The sequence below is a fragment of the Gallinula chloropus genome, assembly GCF_964237585.1.
Source record: "Gallinula chloropus genome assembly, chromosome: 11".
Lineage (NCBI taxonomy): Eukaryota > Metazoa > Chordata > Aves > Gruiformes > Rallidae > Gallinula > Gallinula chloropus.
In genome coordinates, this window is record NC_140096.1 from 6,885,113 (window position 1) to 6,906,569 (window position 21,457).

The window sequence follows — 21,457 nt, forward strand, 5'->3', positions numbered from 1 at the left end:
TATGATGCTGATTTATCAGATGAGGTCCAGAGTTGCCCATACTTGATACTGAGGAACTGGTCAGATTGAGAGGGGTGTTTTGATTCAGACACTGTCTCTGAAGAGTCACTGGGTAACGGCTCAGATATACTGGATTGTAATGGTGACATCTGAGGATGGCTGTGTGACCCAGTGCCAGTTTATAGAGCTGTCCACTCCCAGTGTTTGTGGGGCTCTTTACTTATCAGCTCAGTCCAAATGAACTCAGTCAATCTATTTTCCAGTCAGATTGAAGTGAAATATTCTATATATGCCAAGGAGCAGTATTTTACCTGCTGCCTCTGTGCTGTAAGCTCACTTACAGCAGATGCTTGACAGGGCAAGCTTTGTCCACTGTGTTTGACTAAGAAGTAGCCTGGCATTTATCAGGTGCTGCAGACAGGCTCTGAGCACTCTCACGAGTTTCAGCCTTAATTCTCAATTCCCAGCCTTTGCTATGTATTGCTTATATTTCAGTGTCATGTCTTCTAGAAAGGTGAAATGAAGCATAGACAGAGCAGGGCTGTGTCAAATCATGTTACTTACTGAGCAGCTGCACTGGGCACACTGGTTTGCTTGCCTGTTTTGGAAAAGCCCCTCTGCCACAAACATTTCGCCATGGTGGTAGGTGGTGCCGTTGTATTCACAGGATTTCCCGGTGATTTTGCTGCTTACTGAGAAAAGGGAGTCTTCTGGAAGCAAGGGGAAAGGAATAACACTTCGTGCAAATGTTCTTGACAACTGTCACAAACAGAAGGGAAAAGCTTCCCTTCACCCTCATTTCTCTTTATTATAACAAGACAAGGTTTATTACCCTACAAAGTGCAAGTGATATTCTCTTGCTGCTATTTTGCTGAACTTTAGTAATTCACACTTGAGTTGTCTGTCCCAGTTAATCTTAAGATGCTGATGATCAGCTGCAATGCCAGCACTGATGGCCATGTCTCACACTGCTGTATTTTCTTTTGCTCTGCTGTAGTATTTGGTATTAGGATGGACAGGTGCATTTACAAGCCCACTTGTTCTATTTACACGGCTTTTTCATGCTTTACTGTAGAAGGCATTAGGTCCTGTGCACACACAGAATCCCACTGTATATAGCACTTCTCCACCATGGTTTCCCTGTTCTTAGTGCTGGTAAAATTTCATGAATGATTTGTAGTGTTACAGCCCACGGCAGACTTAGTTGCAGATTGGCAGGTTGTGCCTGAGGGCATGCATGATTCCATACCACCCACGGGCACAAACCTTCTGGAAGAGGAGCAGTGATGCTGCTGATGGAACTATGTACTGCACAGTATTGTACCTAGTGCCCTTCACGATTCGTTGCTGCTGTTGTTTGCAAAATGGGCAAAACTTACCACAGGCAGACTTCAAAAGCCACCCAAAAGCTGATTGTTCTGCAAACAGGCATTTTAATGTCAGATGTGCAAATGAGTGTGCATAAGACAGCACTGTCAATTCAATGCTAAAACCTCCTGTTTCAACTCAAGATCATTTTGAGTTCTGCACCACATGGGTTAAATTTTCTTCTAAGACACACAGCTCTCCATACCTTATGTTAAAACATCCCCTAGATTGTTTAACTACTAGCAGTTGACAAACTGTGCGAAGGGATAATACTTTACCTATGAAATGCAAGTCACTTGATACCCACTGGGCAGCAAGTCTGGCACTATACGTTTACATTCACATGAATTTAGCATCTCAGCACGGGAAAAGACATTCTGAACAAGAGCTCTATGGAAGTAACAGTGGAGTGTTTGTTCTCTGGAGCCTGGATCGCTGCAAATTTCTAGGAATGCAGCTGAAATTTCATTCAGTGGGTTTGGGCTTTCATGTAAAAGAAATCTGACCTGAAAATTCAGGTTTTGCTGTAGCCCTTTTCATTATCTATCAGATAAACCTGGGGAGATTTTCTTGTGAAACTGTGCCACCACAGAACACACATTTTTCAGCTGGGAGCTCGAGGGGAAAAAGCAGTTTTCTGCTGGCAAGCACTGGCATTAAACACTCACATTTAGAGTTTTCCATAAAAGCATTTATTTAGTTACACTAGTCAATCAAATACTAATAGTATTTTGAATAGTAAATGTCAAATCTGGCTGTGGAACATACATGTGCTATTGTAGTACAATAGTATGTGAGAGTACAGTGGGTCAGCAGAGATCTTTCTGCAGGATAATGGCAGGAGACATTACCTGTTTAGGGTTCCTTCTCTTCGAGAGACAGACCTGGTATTTGCACTTCCTCCTTTGAAGCACCAAATGCATCATTATTTCAGTGCAATCAAGGTTTATAATGAGATCTTTCAATAATCTTCTAAATAGTAGAGAGCTTTGACAACACCTGTGCTTGGCATAGAAATGCAGTGCTTTCAGCACTTTCTCTATGGTTTGCTTGTATTACATGTTCTGGGATGGCAAGATGGATGTTCTAATTAAGACACATCCTTGAAAGTCATCAGCAGAAGATTCAAGTGACAAACTCAGCTACCGTCCCATTAGGCACAAATACCAGACAACATGAATAGGGAGACACTTCTCAGGGCTGTGCTACCTCCCAAAACTTAACATCACCACAGTTCCTTGGGCTTTCCAAGAGTCATCTCATGGAAAGCAGTAGGAGACACTGCCAAACCCTTAGTTATCCCCTGCCCCTTGGGCAACTGGAAGACCAGTAGAACAGGAAAGAAGTGAAAATGAAAGGAGAAATGAAAAAGAGAATACAGATAGTTCTTGCCTGGCTACAAAGCCCTGTTCATACAGGCTCTGCAGGACACTGCTGTGCCCATGTGGGATGCCTGTCCCAAAGAAGGGTTTGGCTTGTGGCCTGACATTTGCAGAGACCAATACTTCAGTGACTCACTGTGACTCTGCAGGGTACTGAATGAGGAGAGTAAGTTTCACTGCAGGCTTGCCTTGGTGTATGCCACACCACTCAGATCCTATGAAGTTGCCAAATGCCTTTCAAGTGTGGCTTCGATATAAGGGAAGGAAGGCAGAGAACGACAGTGGAGAGTTGCAGCAGGCAGTTGTGTTCATCTATACTTAATTATGTTGATCACAGAAGTTAGGCCTGTAACAGCTACATCATCACATGTAGCCCCAAACACATGTCCATCTGCACAGCCGTGGAGTATGGGATAAAATTCTATTGCCATTTTGAGGTCTTATTTAATGAAGTAATTCTAAGAAATGTCAATTTCAATTACAGGGAATAAGACCATGGTTTAGGTCCTATACTGCACATACCTGTGCATGTGATTATCTTTTAGCACATTAAATGAATGGGGCTATTTGGGTACATAAAATAAAGCTTAGAAGAAGTTTTCAGATCAAGACCACATGATTGCTATTACAAAAATAAATATATATATATACGGTCCTATATCAGACACACAGCATATTGGAGAGTGCAACTGATCCTCTCCAAACACAGCATCTGTCTAAAACTGTAAGGAAACTTTGTTTATATTGCATGTCTAAATATAACTTCTGTCTGGTGCAGCTTCTCTCTCTGTCTCTGCTAGTGTGTGACTGACTTTCTACAACTAGGACTTCCCTTGGTTTCTTTTCTAGTGCTTTTTAAATTATGGCTAATTAGAGGACTTCAGACTCCCTCATGATATCATATTCTCCTGCAGAATGTGAAATTAGAGTCACTGTGGATTGTTTTAATAAGTGCCAGGTTTGAACTTTGAAAAATCTTGGCATTAATATTGATAACAGCATGCATTATTCTGTGCCTTAGTTAAGATATGCTAGAGCTAGATTAATTAACTGCAAATACACTGCGTTGCTCAAAGCTCTATTTGTAAACCTTGTTGTAATCAGAATTGTTCCTAAAGCATTATCTGGCATTTTAATGGTGCTGACTAGCATCACTTTAATTAGCTGCCTCTGTAAAGTACCAGGCAAACCATCTGTGTGAATCCTTTTAATTAACTGGGTTCAATCTGAGCTTTTCTTTCTGGCACTCACAGCAGCATGTCAGTGGAAGCAATATAAAATGTATAGGGTACAGATGTTATAGCATCAATAGAAAAGGAAGCATCTTCATTTCTGTGGCTGGTGTTTTTTCTCCAAGGGCTCAGAGTTGAGTGCAGGAGTTGACAGGCTGTGTGTGCATTTGCCTGCGATTTCAGTGGGTCGAGGCAAGGCCAGAAGAGAGCAGTATGGGTGGCACTGATTCTTCACCAACATCACTGTTAGGAAATGGCAGGGGGCTAAGATGCGTAACCTGTAACCATGTGACTTGCTATGGATTTGAACTTATCCTCTAAATAGCTTTAAGGGTTGAACTTACCTGAAGAAATCCACCAGGTTTTACAAGCAGGCAACAGAAGACAACTCTATCAAAAATGGATTAGCTTCAAAACAATTACTTTTTTAAAGCAATTGGAGACTATGGTGGCTATGCTTGAATTCTTATATCCAAGCATTCCTCCCTTCCCAACATGGGAGTTTGTCCAGCTTCTGTTTGTTGACCTAGGCTGCTTTTCACACTGGGGTACCACACACACAAGGTAAATCCTGACCTCAATGAAGCCAACAGGGTTCAGCCTGGCTGCTTGCTCAAACACTGCTTTTTAGGATTATGTTTGAGATACATACTTGTACTAGGAAGTTCTCTACAAACAAGATTTCTATCAGTTCAGATCTGTAGTACAGCTGGATAGAAAGTTCACTATGAAGTAGAACTGCATGTAGGTACAGTTCATGTGTCCCATGACTACAGTCTGTTTGACGGGGCGTGCGAAGAAACAGGACAGCAAAAAGTTAACCATGAAGGGATGCTAACTTAGTGTGCAGTTCAGTATTAATGCTTTCCTGATAGTCTGACCTAACAGAGTTAGATATGAATTTGGTAAATGACAGAGATTATAGAAATGCACCACAATCAGAGATTTTTCATGGAAACCTGCCTGTGTTCCTGTTGGTCTGCCCCAGACTCAAGATTTAAGGGCAGCCATACTACATACACAGACCAGGGCTTCCTGCCTTGTGGAGCTTTCCAGTCCCCTGGGAGAAACAGATACTGTGTAATATGGATCACAGTCACTTTTGTGAAACACCATCTTTTACCTTTTTCAGTTTACAGCTCTATTCCTTCCTAGATTGTTATAAAACTTGGTCCTGAAATGCTTTACCCTTACTTGGATATGAAGCAGAAAAGCATCAGTTATCTGCAGCTAATCCCCTGAATAGCTTAGACAAATTCCACAGGCAGTTCCTGGTGACTGAAGCAGTGGTAACTTCTGTAAAAGTGTTTAAAGTTAGAGAATGAAAAGCAGTAACTGGCTATGAGCACACTAGCTTTTTTGGGAACTGTGGGGTGATTAACTTAAGTAAATTTATTTTAGGATCCAGGCCTTACTACAGTAAAGTTGGTTTTCATCTTGGAACCTTCTGGATAAAGTCAGGAGGTAGAGGTACAGTTGTTGACCAACAACTTCAGAACATGAAATAGGAAACTAGCAAAATCGCCTCAGATTGAGGACAACCATGGCACAACTGATGATACTTATGACATGACATCTGATCCTAAAGACAAGAAAAACAGTTCTTTTCAGGTGGACTTTGCCATTGTGGACAATCAGACCAAGCATCTTGGCTTTCTGAAAGTCATTGTGTCAAGTGTTACTGATCTATTACCAGTTACTGGCTGAAGTGGTAACTGAGATCGCACAGAGTAGACAAGGAAGGTGTGTAGGCAAGTTCATGCTGTCTGTTAGGACCCTGCACAGCACCTCAGTGATGAACTCTGGGCTTTTATTGCATCTCTGTGAGGTACTTCCTTGCACAATATTCTGGCCAGTCTTGTTAGTACTTAACACTCTCACTATTGCTTATTTTAGTATCAGAACATCTGGCAAAGATAATTTTTTAAAATCCTACAGACTCTTGGCTTGCTGACTTAGAAACAATTTTGAAGCTGCAACATTCAGAATCACCTAGTGTCATTTACTGAAAGAGATGGGCTTTTAACATCAAGCAGAAACACCAGGCACTCAGCCTGCCTTGGGTTTTGCAGTTTGTCTGTTTTATTAACCACCCTTATAAAAACAATCAAGTGCTAAACAATATGAAATTAATCATGAGGTCTAACGCTGTAAGAACCTTTCCACACTGGGAACTGCTCTGCAGACAGTCTCTCCGGTCTTTTGTAAGTAGACAGATGATAGATGATGAATTTGAATCTAGAGAGGACTTTATGAAACATGTTTTCTAAATCAACACAGAGCATAAGCATGTACAGACCAAGAGACCAAGGATTTGCTTTGGAACCCTGTTCACTGGACAAGCAATTGAGTTCTGCTACAACTCTGGGACAATTGTTTGCATTGACATCTCTCCTGCATGTTCGTTTGTATTCCCCATGAGGTTTGCTACTTACTGAACACAACTGGGAGAGTCAGTTTAGTTGTGGCAGGCACTCTGAGGCTCCCTAAGCTGTATCCTGGTGTAGGAAACTATCTCTGGACACCAGCTACCTAATCATTTCACATACTGCTTCTGTACAGAAATCAGGTCACCCTGAGTTGTAACATAACATCATGTGAAGCCGTATTACAGGCCTTGACATTTAAAATGGCACAAGAACTGCAGGTGAACTGTTCAGAGGCAGCACACAAAGAGAAATTATGAAGGTCAAATTAAACCACAATTCTTGTAAATGTGCAGACCAGGAGCATTTTGTGATTAGTGTGAGAGTACTCCTCCCTGTTTTGCCTACTGAAAATTTCATGAAACTGGAATCAGCTTCGGCACACACACTGTCCAACACAAGTGGGCAGCACTTTGATGACCTGAAATGTGCTCTTGGTGTCCTTGTTAAAAAGAATTGTTTGTTCTCCTCCTTTATGGAGTGCAGGTCGCCTTCTTACAAGAAAAATCATTCTCTAGGGTAACTTACACATAAGTCAGTAGATGTATAGGGGTGATTCTTGCTTTTTGAGTCTTTTTCCTGGTGTTTTCATAGCAAAGTTAAAGGCTAACATAATGGGCTTCAGGTTCCACTGTGAAGGATCCATTCTAGGAGGCCCCAAAATACTGACTGAAGTAGGCTGAAATAACAGTAATGGGATAACTTATTTGTGTACAGAAAATTACATTTCTGTATAAAAAACTGCAGGTGGACTTGGAATTTACAAATTGGGTTGAAAAACATCCAGGCAGCAATGTAGAATAAAATGCTAACCTGTACTGACTGCGATTCATGCTAGGAGCTGGAAGCATAACATGCAGGGAGGAGACACACAGCTAAAATGTTGGAAGCTTCCCTTAAGTTACGAACCTTGTTACTTCTTCAGCTCTCTTTACCTGCTCCCAGAACAGAGGTTCCAGCAGCCAAAGGCCAACCACAATGTAAAAGATGCTGCCTTCTTCTCTATGACTGAACTGCATTTTGAACATGGAAAACGCTGTCACCCCCAGGAGCTGTGTGTCTCTTACAATGGAATTCACTTTGTGTACTGGACAAGACTTCCCCAAATTGATGGAACTGTCATTCATAGCAAAAGCTCCATCCTGAGCCAGACACATGCAGAGCAGGAACTGTCTCCCACTCTCAGCTTTTATCTGAAAGCAGGGCTGGGAGGAGGCTCAGCAAAACCAGTTCTTGTCTTTTTTTGCCAGACACCCATGACAGTGGGCTGACTCATTAATATTTTTTTTTAATTCCTGGTGCAGAATCTTTAAAATTTTAATGGCATCAATATGCACTAAGGACCCACTTGGCATGTGGTGAACAGTGTCCTTTGCACCACAGGATAGATTAGTCCATTTCTTTCAAATGGATCCCAGTGAAGCCAGGGAATTACTTCTGGAACAAGTATTCCTCAGTGAATAACTCTGGAGACCAGGACTCTTACATAAACAAGGTGTAACCTTTTAATTTCACTTCCAGGGCAGTGACATTGAAAATTAATGCAAAGCACATGAGCTGTGCTTTGGTTCAAAACATTTCCCTTCAGCAGGTAATGCTTATGCACCTCATGCAGGAGAAACTAAACTACAAGGAAGGTCCTGACAAGGGGTGTGCTTCATTCTCGGTGGTGTCATTGGTGTCTCACAGTGGATGGCAGCAGGCTTGGACTCTCCTCTGTAGTTGCGCTCGTTTCCTGCCTATGAGCTCACATTACTCATCTTTCTCTGTCACCAAGGACATGTGTACAGTACTTGAGAATCTGAAGCTCCTACTGATTGCAAGATATAGACTTCACTCTGACTTCTTACAACAGCAGGCACAGAGTGAGGGACTGCAATTTACTCCTACAGCTAGTTGTGACTGCAAAGCCTCTTGGAATGTGTTTGAATCCTCTGTCGTCCTGATGTACAGGAGCAAAACACAAAGCAAGTACATCTAATCACTTGGAAATTTGCTTTGCAGGGAGACCTGGGCTAAACTCCTCTCTCTAGCTTTAAACAGCTATGTGCCTCTTCCTGTTGCTGGAACAGGCATCCTGACAGCTAGATAAGCATGTATAGATGTCAGCAGCCATGGAGCCGCCCTGGTTAACAATATCTGAACTAGTCTACTTTCACCTAAGGAATAAGAGCTCTGAAAAAAATAGTAATGAGTCCTTTGACCCCTGCTGCCTTGGTGTCTATGTTCCAAGGGTTCAGCCAAAGCTCTTCCCACTCCTGGAAAAATCTAAGTGCTAGTAACATTCCAAGTAAAAGATAAAGAAGCCTGCCTCCAGGCTATGTTAGGCTCTTCTCTCTACTACTCATAAGCGGATAGAATATGGTTATTATATATAAGAAACAGCTATTCAGTACTAGACACATGTTTGGAATGGAGGAATGAATATGTGTTGATAATCTGATCCTTACAAATTTAAAACAGAGCAGCCTAAGACTTAAAGAGGTGAGGGAAGCATCCTGCAGAAAGAGATTATGCAGCTTGCTAGGAGAGTGACAGTCAGCAAGATTTTGATCATAGTTATGTTGAATAAATCTGGAATAACTCCATTGATTGAACTAACCCTAATGCTATGTGTTCAAACCAAACTGTATTTTTAAAAAATATTCTTTAAAAAAGATCCTCATGTTTATATGAGGGGAAAAAAGATCACATAAATAATACCCTTCAGTGTTTATGCAGTGCATTTCATGCACAAATAACAGTGCTTTTATATAACACAGAGCACTTGCCTATTTTCAGCAGTTCCAGTAAAACTAAGGTACAGAGATAGCAGCAGGTTTGCTTTATACCCAGAGATCCAATTAATGCTTATCTTCTAATCCTTCTGTACCAGAAAGGCTGGTGCCAGGAAGCACATGGCTGGGAATCTTGAGTTTCCTCACACTGCCACTGCAGTTCACTTGGCCAGAAAGGCCCTCAGTGCAGGATACACTCTGTGATCATGTCTTGGCCATCTTAGCACGAGTGTGCTATGCTGGTGAGAGGGCCTAAATGCAGAGGAGATAAAGAAATCAGAGAAGACAGGGAACCTCTGTATTACAGGCAGCAAGGGACACTGTGGCACACAAGTGTCACAGTGAGCTGGGGGAACACATGCTCTGTTTTTTAACAGAAATTTGCCAAACTTTCCTCAGGATCTGTGGAGGCCTCTTGCATATCTTTGCCTCAGAAAGGCAGGAAACCTGTCAGCACCATCGAATCATTTACTCCATATTCCTGACCTGCTCCCAGTGCAGAATCAGGTTGGACAACTAAATTGAGCCCTGAGTGCTATCAGCACATGGTGAGACAAACTGCTATTGCAAACTGGCTGTTGCAAGGTCAAAGCCACTAGCTACTGAAAGGGCAAATGTTTTTACCACTATGACATCAAGAAGGGTCAACCACAAATATTCTAGAGCTACTTCACCCCAGAACTAAATCCTGACTCATCATCTCTTGAGAATACAGGAACCTCAAATGGAGAAAAACTATTATACTGTTTCAGTGCAAGGTTATCTTCTAGGGATCACTGAGTATTATTTTGAATAACCTTTGGTGCTGGAGGTCCTCAGGGGATTATAGCATAAAAGAGCAAATGGATTTCTTTCCTATTAAAAATTCCTTTGCTTAATTTCTTCCCTTTACTTTTGTTCCCACTCTACATGAATGTGTCACCTTAAGGTTTGATCTGAAGTCCATTGAACTAAATAGATTTGGAACGTGGCCCAAACACCTACTCTGTGTGGTACAGCATAAAGGCAGTTTCCTCTTTCATCTTCTGTCTCATATTTCTGCCATAGTCCTTAGCATTTGTAGAGAGGGGACTGTATCACAGTCAATAACCCCATCTGTTTTCATAGAAAGTTTAGTCCAAAAACTCTCAAAGTGAATAGAAATCTGTTGACTGACTACAGACTGTGGATCACCCCTCAGTCCATCTGCATTCAGCCTATTCCCTCAGTCCCACTCATCCCAATCCAACTTAGTACAAATCTATGATTTAAAGAAACACAGATGATGTGTGATGGTCCCTTTAAAATACAACAAAAATGGTGCAACAATGCTTTTAAAGCAGTGGCTGAGGCTGACAATAAATTTGGATTGAAAAGTTGTGCACTATCCAAAAACTGCAAACACAAGCTCTAAACAAAATCCATATGTGCCTCTCAGAGGTGCAGGTGTCAAAGATATTAAGCCACAAAATGCTTTACATTAAAATAACTTCAAGGACCAGGTTAAGCTCTAAAAACTCCAAGGTAATTCAGAGTTAATCACAACAGCTAGTCTTTAATATGATCAGATGGTAGAAACTGTATGAAACTCATTGCTTGAAGGAACTAGTAGCACCTTATCTAGACAGAATGAACTTTCATACAGATTCAAGGCAAAGATGTAGTTTCAGTTTCAACATTTAAAAAGGCTGTTGGTTGTTTTTAAGCTTTCTAGCTAAAGTCAAGCTCCTCACATCATTTTAATATATTTTCTGCAGCTTAATTTCCTGTGTTTTCTTTTATAGTGGCATAAAAAAATGCCCAGCAAAACTCTGACAGAGTCATAAAGCACTTTCTAGGTTGCTCCATTTTAATTCCTCCTCTAAGATTGAACTGTTACATGAATCTCCCTATCACTCTCCCAGCCAAGGAAACAAATTGAGTGAAGCTTTAGTGCATTTTGAATCCTCTCTAAAGCATCTTTGAAGCTCTTGGAAGTTATCTTGGAAAAATTCAGAGCAGCCTATCCTATCCTATCATGTCAGTCCAAGGAATGGAAGTTCTTACTCTGTCATCCATGGGGGAAGATACATATTTTTTCAGTGTGTTTTGGATGCTAATTTACAGATACATTGTTTGAATTTTATAGTCAAAAAAGCAAAATGGAAACAAGTGATAACCTCAGTCTGGCTGTGAGAGCAAACATCCCGTGTGAAGCCAGCAACAACGTCAGATCTCAAACCAAACTGAATTATCTGGGCGCACGTCAGTAGGAAAAAGTGAGCCATGTCCCAGCAATGGCCCTATCATTCTATTGCTACAGCAAATTGACTTCCAAATAAACAATTGATTTGAACCAACAGCTACCCATTATTTGGGCTGTACAAAATACCGAGCACCTCACTAAACTCCAGTGCTGTGTTATATTCTGTGAGGCTTTCATGTTCCAGATATTGTTTGTAAATCTACGGTGCCTCCACAGGAACCAAATGTGCACTGGAAAAAACTGAGATTTGCTCTTATCAATTAAGCAGCTCTCCAGTTATTGCTACAGCTGCTGTTTATGTTGGCATACCTGTTTCTGCAGGCTCATGTACCATGACTGCTGAGACCTTGGTCACAAGTTATTTTTTATTTCTTTTTTCATTATCTGAAAGTAACAGGCAGTTCAACAGGAGGGACTAAAGGTCTCAAGTGAATTTGGAGATGGATCCAGACTTCACATATGACTGTGAAACTTGAGGACTCTCTACAGTCCAAAAGATCAGATCTCTGCCCTACCATGAAAGATTGTCAAGGTTTTCAACCTTGTATCGGTTCAGGCACAACTTTTAGAAGGAAGATAAGCCCTTTGCCAGTTTGCTCAGCAAGTTTTTTGCTCTTGAGTATTGCTATATTCGTATGTTTTATCTCTTTCCTACTCAGGCCTAACACCCATCTATTTAAGGCAAACTCCTTGTAATTTCAGTGAGATGTGGGCCATGAGTTTCTTGCTCCGTCATATGAGAAGCGTAGGTGGTAGCAACAAGAGTTGTGTAGAGAATGGAAGAGTCAGGCACAATGTGCCTTCCTCCACCCCCCATATTTGTGAAATAGCTGGGCTTTTTCTGAAGGAAGGGTGAGAAGGCTACAACTGAGAGCCTGGGAACTCTGGTGCGTGAGCTGAGGAGAACCCAACACCTCTTCACCAAATGGCTTATTGGATGTGCATTCTGCAGTGGAAAACCATTCACCAGAGCATTCCAGCTGCCCAGGCTGAAGATTTTGGTTGTAAATCACTGCAGGATGCACTGTATTATACACATGCTCCTGTGTTTACATACATGATGTGTATCAGGTCAGCAGGCAGGGTAGACACTCGGCACCTTGCAAGTCTGAGTCTTTACGAACACCCACACTGCAAAGTGCAGCTGTCACCGGACTAGCTCAGTTCCTGAAGCAATTCAGAAAAGGCAGCACTGAGCTCACTGCAGGCACATTCTTCCTGCAGCTTAACCAAGTTTTGCAGTGCAGTGAGTTCTGCCCTGTCCTAACTGGGCTGCTTCCAGGATCCAAAGCAGCTAGTTCAAAGGTACAGGTATTCATTCCTAAGTCATGCTGCAGACTACTGTGCAGTTGCAGCCTCATTTATTTTTAGGTGATGTTCTCAGACCACTATTGTGAGATAGCTGATCTGGTCCATCACTGTATACAGTTCAGTCACCACCTCACATGTCGTTACTTCAAATCTAAAGAACCATGAAAAGAACATCAGAAAATTGGTTTGAACTTGATACAGAAAAATCATAGTACCAAAGAAGCTTAAACTTAAATGTGTTACTAATCATGAACGTTCCTGAAAGCCAATGTGTTTAGTCGGGGCAGCAAGCTTAAAAATCACTAGAGCCAGATGGGCTGATTCATACACCAGTGTGCAGCCTTATCTGCTGAGAAATCAAACCAGCAAGTGGAATACAAAACCCCTTTCTAAATCCCGCAGTTGTGCATTTCTGCTTCTGATGTAGGCTTCCCCATCTTAGATTTACATATTCCAGAGAGTACTCAAAAATTTTAGATCTTTACCTAGACTCTGTATGCTTTGATTTGCAATTGTTCCATGTGGAAATGATGCAATCTACAACAAATGTTCAGTTTATAAAGGCACTGTCCATAGTAGCACCATAAAAGCCAGCACCAGCTAAATGAAGAACTTGTATATGAAGTTTATTTTCATGACAGGAGGTCTGAAGTCCACTCTAGTTCAAGAGCCAATCCAGCACTAAGAACTATAGTGAATTCTGTCCCTGAGTCTATAAATCACTCCTCCTCTGACAATGACTGGAGCACACAGAGGTGGAAGGAAGGAGTGCAGGCTCAGAAGCACTAATGTGTAAAAAGAGTCCAAATGAATGTGAACCTAGTATTTTTTGTTACGTATGTGTGATGGTAAGAATCCAAATCAGATAGTAAAATACTTTTCAGAGATGCAAAAGGGAGGAATATCTGGTTCTGACAGGGCAGGAGGTCTGGATTTTGCCAATGCTAGACAGAATAGGATTGAAGAAAAAAAAAAAGAAAAAAAGTTAAGAGTGAATCTGTGGTAGAAGCTGGTAGGATTGAACCACTGGTGAAAAGCAGAAGATGCTTCATAACACGTCTGACAAGTACTTAAGATTCGCAGTGACCGGTGCCAGGGAGACAGGATACAAACACTGCATCTCTTTGTGTCAGCAAGTCCAGTGTCACTATGGATGCAGGAGACATTAATTCCAAGGGGAGAGCAGTGCCAACTTTTCTCAAAGGAATCCCTTCAACAGCTCCTCCACTTAGGTAGTTATGAAGTTCAGTTTCCAATGAAAGTTGCTGCCTCCTGGCATTACCTCTGCTTCATTAAATAAGGAGGCAGTTATTTGGGCAGTTCCACCCTACAAGGCCTGCAGAAAAGCAGGAGGAAGAGCCCAAAGTCACTGTGACTAGCACCACTCATTTCTGAAACGCAGCTTGAGAAGCTGAGGGGGAACAGACGTGACAGAATATAATGAGCATTTATGAGAGTAATTCGCAGGGATGGCTAATGGCCAGAGCTCTGGCACGTTCCATTAAAAAATATCCAGGGAAACCAGGGAAGTGAATTTCCTGCATATCATGGGATGCTGCACAAAAGACATTGTGTGCCAGACACATAGGAATGCAAAGCTGGTATAAGATGTGCAAGAATGCTAGAGATTCCAGTTCAGGTCAGGTGTGAACATTACCACTGAAGACAGAGCACCAAATATGATATGTGTAACCACTGGGGAAATCAGGATGCAAATAACCCTTGTAATCACAGGAGATTCCTGGTCCTGTTTTTTTCAGACTGTCTGAATTAGGGATTCAATTAGGGAAAAAAAACACCTCCATGGGACTCCCATTTTTAGCTAGCAATTTAATGGCCCACCATATGTAACAGATAGACCATATGTAGACTCTAGGAACAGTTAAGAGAACATAATTCAGGAAAGGCTCATTCTGAAAAAGTTCTGGATTTATCAGTTTAAACACACAGTACAAAATTCTAGCTGAAGAATTTAATTTGATATGAAGGACTTGACAGTATACAAGGCCTGTACTCTTCCTTACTAGGTTACTGTAGAATGTTTTAACATCTTGATAGGTATTGTGACATTTACAGTCTTATGAACAGAAAAAAGCCAAACAGTTTACTGCCAAAGAGCACTTGAAGCCAAAACAGTCAATCTAGAAGCATTTATGTTTCTACACTAAATACTGTGCAGAGATATTAAAAAAATGAAAAAGTTCCTGACCCCAAATGCCAATTACGTACTGAGAGTGGAATTTCTGTGATTTAACTTAAGCTGTCAAAGAAGTAAGCATCTAGCCTAAGCTATTTGCCTGTGCTCCTTCTTTAATAATCAGTGGAGAGAGACAGGCATCTCCAGGGAAAAATTCTTCTCATTCTGGGTAACAGGATGGATCATCCTCTGGGGCTTCCAGGAGCTATAAAGGGTATCTAGATGATTCCCTTGCCAACTTAAGTTTAGATTAGCTGGAAAAGCAGACCAGATTTTGGGCACTCTGGCACACCAGTCCTTCTTTAGATACGAAAATAGAAAAGCGGTTCCTGTTCCCAGCATCTTACCACTTAATCTAACAGTACTAGTTGGTCAAATCAAGCATACAAACTTCCTTTCTTACGGATTAGACCATCACAGAGAAAACTCAACCATCAACTAGATGCCAAAGTGCTAGATTGAAAGTTGAATGGGATGAATGTCATCCCAGGACACAAGAAGAGTGGCATCATGGCAGCAGGTGAATTATGTGCTTGAAATGCTTCCTCATCACTGATTAAAAAAGGATTCTAAATCCCCAGTTCAGATATTAGTATATGTCTCTGATGTGTATCACTGTCAGGACAGATGAATCCTAACAGAAACTGGCGGGTGGATGCCATCTATTCTCCAGGAAGTGCAATGAACACACTCCAATCCCAGCTGAACAGCAAACAGATCTGCACACTTGTGTCCCTGCAGCATGGCGTACTGCCTCCTGCTCAGGTTATGGTCAGGGAACAGCTGTTTTCCTCAGACAATGAAACTCTCTGGAGAAAGTAAAATAAAACCCCTCTCTATGATGCTGCATGAATACTCTTTTATAAGTGGAAATGAGGGGTGCCACTAAGACAGACATTTAGGGAAAAGCTGCAGTCAAATCTACCAGCCATTAGGCCATGTCGGGAATGTTGTAACAGCCTCGTGAAAGATCCTGCTTAGTCTCTTTCATACAGTGGCTCTTAATAATGAGCATATAATAAATGTACAGTCTGGAGGAATTTACTATACAGTATTCAATTGGATTTATATAGTCATAAACTTCTACAGCACTGCTTCTATGATTTACAACAGTCTCTACTAATTACGAAGCTATGCCTGGATTTGAGATGTAAAAGGCAAATGTTACCAGACTGGTTGTACAGTGACACTATACAAATGCATGTTTGCCACACCAATTTTGACTCGCTTGTTAATGGAGAACCACTGCAAATAAGCAGGTATTTTAGTCTGCTTTTATGAAAAGCACAAAAAGCAGAGACCTAGGAAATTTGTGGGATGGGCTTTTATTGTGATGGAGCTTAGAGATAAGGGAAAGAGTGGACAGCAGATACTCCATGGACCTCCACCAGTGAAACTTCTGCTACATTCTGCCTCGACTGTCAGGGACTGGACTCAGTAGCTTACCTGATCCTTCCCCAGAATCAGAACCTATACTTCTGATTTCCTAAAAAGAAACCACCATCAGAAATACTTTAATTTACTGTAGGGTAAGCCTCTCATGACCTAAATGGATATAGAAGGATGTTTACTTCACAGAACTTTTCCAGCACAGACAGTTAATTCTGCTGTTACACAGCATACTAAAGAACTATTTCAGAAAGGACTGTATGTCATTAGTAGGAATTACCTGGGCATCGTGGGCAGCACAGCTGTGGTACATGCACAGGGGAAGGGCAGTGTAGACTTGGGCATCTTATTCTGCTGCACAGTACATTTCCATTCTGCAGATGAACATAATGCAGTACTTTAATGAAATGGGATGTCTTACCAATTTCTGTGTTCTCTATTCTTCATCTAGATACTTATTTAAAAAAACCCAGCCTGTTTACAACATTCTGATTTCACTCACACCAGGGTAAACCCAGACTTTCATTGCTTCTGACTTTATGCTAGAAGTCAGAATGTAGCAGAAATCTATACAAACCTTAAAATAAGAGGAAGTACCTAAAAATGGATTGCCACAATCTTCATTTGTGTTTTTCTTTTGAGACAATTATGCTTAGGAATTGCATTTCCAAAACTAAGACACAGATAATGAATGGTAGGTCCCTGAGATATCCCCTACTGAGGGTTAGTTCAAGACCGCAAGAGACAATAGCGTCTGTAATTGTTCCTGAAAACTGTGGAGAGTCTTTTGTTTTCATTTAAGGGTTCCCCAGTAGAGAAAAAACACCAGTTCCTAGGTAGCCACTTTTCTGAATACAAGCAAGTCTTGGGAATAGTGTTCATTATTCATATCATTAACATAATACTCTATTTGACCACATCTAAGTTTGATTTATAATTAAAACACAGGGAATTTTCATTCCCTGGTGTCTGTAACCAGAAAAGACTATCCATTTCAAATTCCCATTTCCCATCTATAATTCATCCTCCCAATTTAGCTCAGAGTTGCTCATGTTTATAGCAAGAAAGATCTTTTGGTATGAACACTGACACTACAGTATGACTACAGTTTTAGGTGGTGTCAGGAAGAAACCCACTTCATTTTCATACGCCTTCTGGAGCACTGAAATGCTTCCAGTGGAGGTGCAGACTTCCTTAGACAGCATATGTATAGATTCTCCAGGCTTTTATTTCAAAATAATCCATTGCCTCTGAAATATCTGCAGACCACAGGCTGCAATCATACTGTTAGATCCTTACTACCCACGAATTACATTTGTGCATCTGCTCTGGAAAGACACACTAAAAATAATATCACCATCTGTTTCCAATGATGACTGAAATTAAATATACTGACTTTACAGAGGAGGAGCAAACGTTAGGCTGTAGGTGCTGTCACTGGTCTGCAGAGCTCCTTGCCCAGCAGACCATCACCTGAGAGACTGAAAAGCAATACCACAGAAGAAAGGCTGGCACTGCCTGCTGGCCTGGCTCTGTCTTACTTACTTGACCTGTTCCTTGCTCCCTTTTTTAATCATTCATCCTGCAAAATCTCCTGGGGGAATGTTTACTTTCTGTGCATGATCAGTAGTGATAAAAACCCTGCAACCCTACTGCGCTCCGCAGTGCTGCCTGCAGTACTCCGCTGTTCGCAGCGGGACAGAACCAGTTTAACTCATCTTGTGCTTGGTAACCCTGATCTTGTGCTGAGATTCACAGTGATAATGGGGAAACCAAGTCCTAGAGTCAGACTCTCCTGTGCTCTCAGCTCCTGTGGCCCTCTCAGTCGGGGCCACAGTTGTCATTTCTGCATCAGATACCCCAAGGGGAACAGCGTCTCTCTTCCCAAGCTGTGTTACCAGTGCTGAGCGTGGAGGGCATTTGTGTTAGCCCCTGAAGTCTGCAGATCTGACTGTAACACAAGCAAAAGGCTGCTGGATTTTAGAGAGTACAGTAACGATCTGACAAGCTGTGAGTGCTCCAGTTTACCTGACAGTAACAGTCAACAGGCTCCACTGTGTACTGGGGGGAGGAGGGGTTGTAAAAGAAAGGGGGAACAGGGTGAGAACACTGAATTATGTTTAGTTTTACTCTGGTTTAAGTATGTAAATTATAACTTGTAAAAATACAATACTACATACATGCCAAAACAGGAAGGCTTTTTTTTTTTTTTTTAATCCCAGGCTGAATAATTTGGCCTCTGTTTAGTTAATTTGTCTGGCCTTTTTCTTAAACATCACAAGTGTGTGAGTTGGGGGGGGATGGATGGACAGACTTGTTTAGAGATGGAGTCGGGATCTCAGTCTGTTGTCTGGCTGATATGACTTGTTTTGTGCCGATCATATGGGTCCTGATGTCTGAGGAGAGCAGAGACATGTTGGCCACACTGGTGAAGACCACTGGGGATTTTTTTTTCCTTTTCTCCAGAGTGTGAGGGAGAAGGTTGCTGCTTCAGACTCTGTACATATCCTCTGCATAACTGATTTACTGCCAGGGAATCATGGGTGGGTAACATTTCTGTCTCTTACTTGCTGTCTGTGGTACACTTTGTTTTCATTTTTTACATGCTTATACTTGGTTTAAGGTCTGTGCTTGTGCTATAGTCTGGCATGTTTTCTAATGCTTTATGTACCCTTAGTTTTGTTAAAATTATAAATTATTGTGAGTCTCCGAATGAACTGTGGCTGTTACTGCAGGTTAGTGTTCTGAGGGCATTTCTTTTGGTCAGGACAAAGCTCAGATGAATGGCTGGATGATGCAGTTGTTATTTGGAGTCTTCCTTCCAGGCTAGGAATCCATCAGCATCTCCACTACTGCAATACCCCCAAATTACATTCTAGACCCTCACAGTAAAACAAAGACAAACCAGAGCAAACAAGTAGAGACCAGAACCGCTTCAGAGCTCCATGTACTGACAATTACCACAAGCAGCTTCCTTCTTTACCAGCCTTGTTTCCCTGAACCATTACTCTGGTCTTCCATGCCCAGGTGTGAAGGGAAGAAAGAAAATACACTCCATTTGGTGCAGCCTCAAAATTCATGGGCATGCCTGTATCACAGCAGTGCTGTTCTCTTAAGAACATATAGATCATACAAAGTGAGTGGAAAATCCTTTTTGCTATAACCAAGGGCTTTTCTTCCTACTAATTGTTTTTTCTCTTAGAGATTCCTTCTGCTGCACAGATCTGAGATGTGGCCCAGCTCGTGGGACTAGTGTTTGTACATCTCTGCACTAACTTGTAGTAGCAGGTCCCTCAGAGCAAATGCTGTACAGGGTCCCAATATTTTACACTTTCAGGGGGAGAAATAGCCAAGAAAACTTTATTCTGCATTAAATACAGCATCTGGAGTGTCTCATGTGTTAGTGATTAAGATCCCTTATTGTTTAGACATTGTAAAGCACTCCAAGGAACATACTCTACCTTCATTTTTCCTCGTTCCCCCCAGCTATATATAATATACTTAGGGGATCTATGTCTTCATATCAGATATCCCTTGGTAGCCAAAAACTTGTCCTCTCATGTCCTACCCAATTCTCTCTGCTCCCCATACCCTTTTCTCATTTTTTGTCATCATCTTCTTACATGGATTGTTACAAACAGTGATATCCACTCCTGTTCCTTCAAGACTTTAGGGCAGCAGATACTTTTACTGTGGAAATGTCTCTGAAGATGTGGGCATTGCACAGAGATCAAAAGACTATCGAGTTCAGACTCAGCATCATCATCCATATTGATGGAACTGCAAGGATTACATCTAACTCATGGGGTCCAACTATTCAAGATGCAATGCTCAGCACTGGCAAAGCTTCTGGCTAGTTAAGAAACTGTTTTATCTACCCCCTGCAATCATCTTTTGCTTGTATTGACCTTCTCTGGTAATGTTTTCCCTTTTTTAGGATCACCTGCCTCTTCTTCCTACAACATTATAGGCCCCCCTAAGTGAAAACAAGTTTGGGCTTTGTCAAATTGTAGGTACAACAGAAAGGATTCTACTCAATTAAACAATTAAACGATTGTAGGATCAATAACTCCACAGTCTTACCTCTGAGCAAAGACAATTAACGCAGTAAACAAGGCCATAGGGTTCTAGGTAAGGATGCCATCTTTCTCCTACACGATACTTCTTATCTTGAAACACACAGTATGTATCTGAATCTGTAAAGCAGTAAAGAATTGAAAGAGCTGTGAATGAATGTTCACATTCAGTGCTTACAAGGTGTTTTTAGATGTGCAGTGTTTTCTCTAAGTTATTCTTTCTTTTCCTGGAGAATTGCACAACAGAAATGCCCCTGACGTCATGTGCTGTTCTTTCTGACCTCCCAAAGTAAATGCCATGGCCTCCCATCTTTCCAAAGTTGCAGCTCTTGAAATAGCTGATTAAATGGCTTTCATACAGGGTGAGTTTATCCTTTCACCTTCAAAAAACACAGGCTAAGATCTCTCTTACATTATCTTTTTGGGTAACATAATTAAACCTCACCCAGGTTTATAGGAATCAAAACCTTTTCACTGCAAAACCAAAGTGACTGGCTCCACTCAGGAAAATCCCAGGTTGTACAGCAGAGAGATACTGAACAAGGGGACTGAAAAAGGAAGATAGCTAGACTGTATTTATATTGCATGTCCAGTATCTCAACAACATAATAGAAGAGGAGTCTGTCCTTGTTCAAAACAATTTGTGCTGACTTACACGTGCATCAGCATTCAAAATATTTGAAGATCTTCCTGTTCTTTAAGCACTTCTCATCTGGCTGGTGCAGTTTTGCAGATGTCCCTCTACCTATCAGACATTACTGCCCTGTCCCTGTCACATTATGGTTTCATACTGAAAACCCAAATCTCTTCCACAGAATGGTGTTTCTCATGTGTTTCCAGGAGATAATTCCTCCTGTTACCTTAATGATTTCTAAATTCACCTTAACTCATCACCCTTGATGCTACTTCAGGGTATCAGACAAAATACCTGTCTTCCAAGTGACAATTCAGGTAAGGGACATTCTTCCCATGTCTCGGGTTAGAAGGTAGCAAGAGGCAGGGATCATTAGTAGCAACTGGCACGTGATCTGCTTTCACTGCACGCAGAGGCATGACAAATGAAATGCAGGATCTG

At 41.5% G+C, this 21,457-nt stretch overlaps 1 protein-coding gene across 1 annotated transcript in view; it reads right to left on the reverse strand.

Annotated features, from left to right (window-relative positions):
* CHRDL1 (chordin like 1) overlaps window positions 1–21,457 on the reverse strand; it is a gene marked incomplete at both ends in the record, with an annotated part of 36,201 nt that overhangs the window by 13,741 nt on the left and 1,003 nt on the right. The window contains 3 exons of the mRNA XM_084269110.1: window positions 565–710; window positions 16,587–16,680; window positions 20,390–20,502. Coding sequence (XP_084125236.1) covers window positions 565–710; window positions 16,587–16,680; window positions 20,390–20,502 — 353 coding nt within the window. The remainder of the gene's footprint in view (window positions 1–564; window positions 711–16,586; window positions 16,681–20,389; window positions 20,503–21,457) is intronic.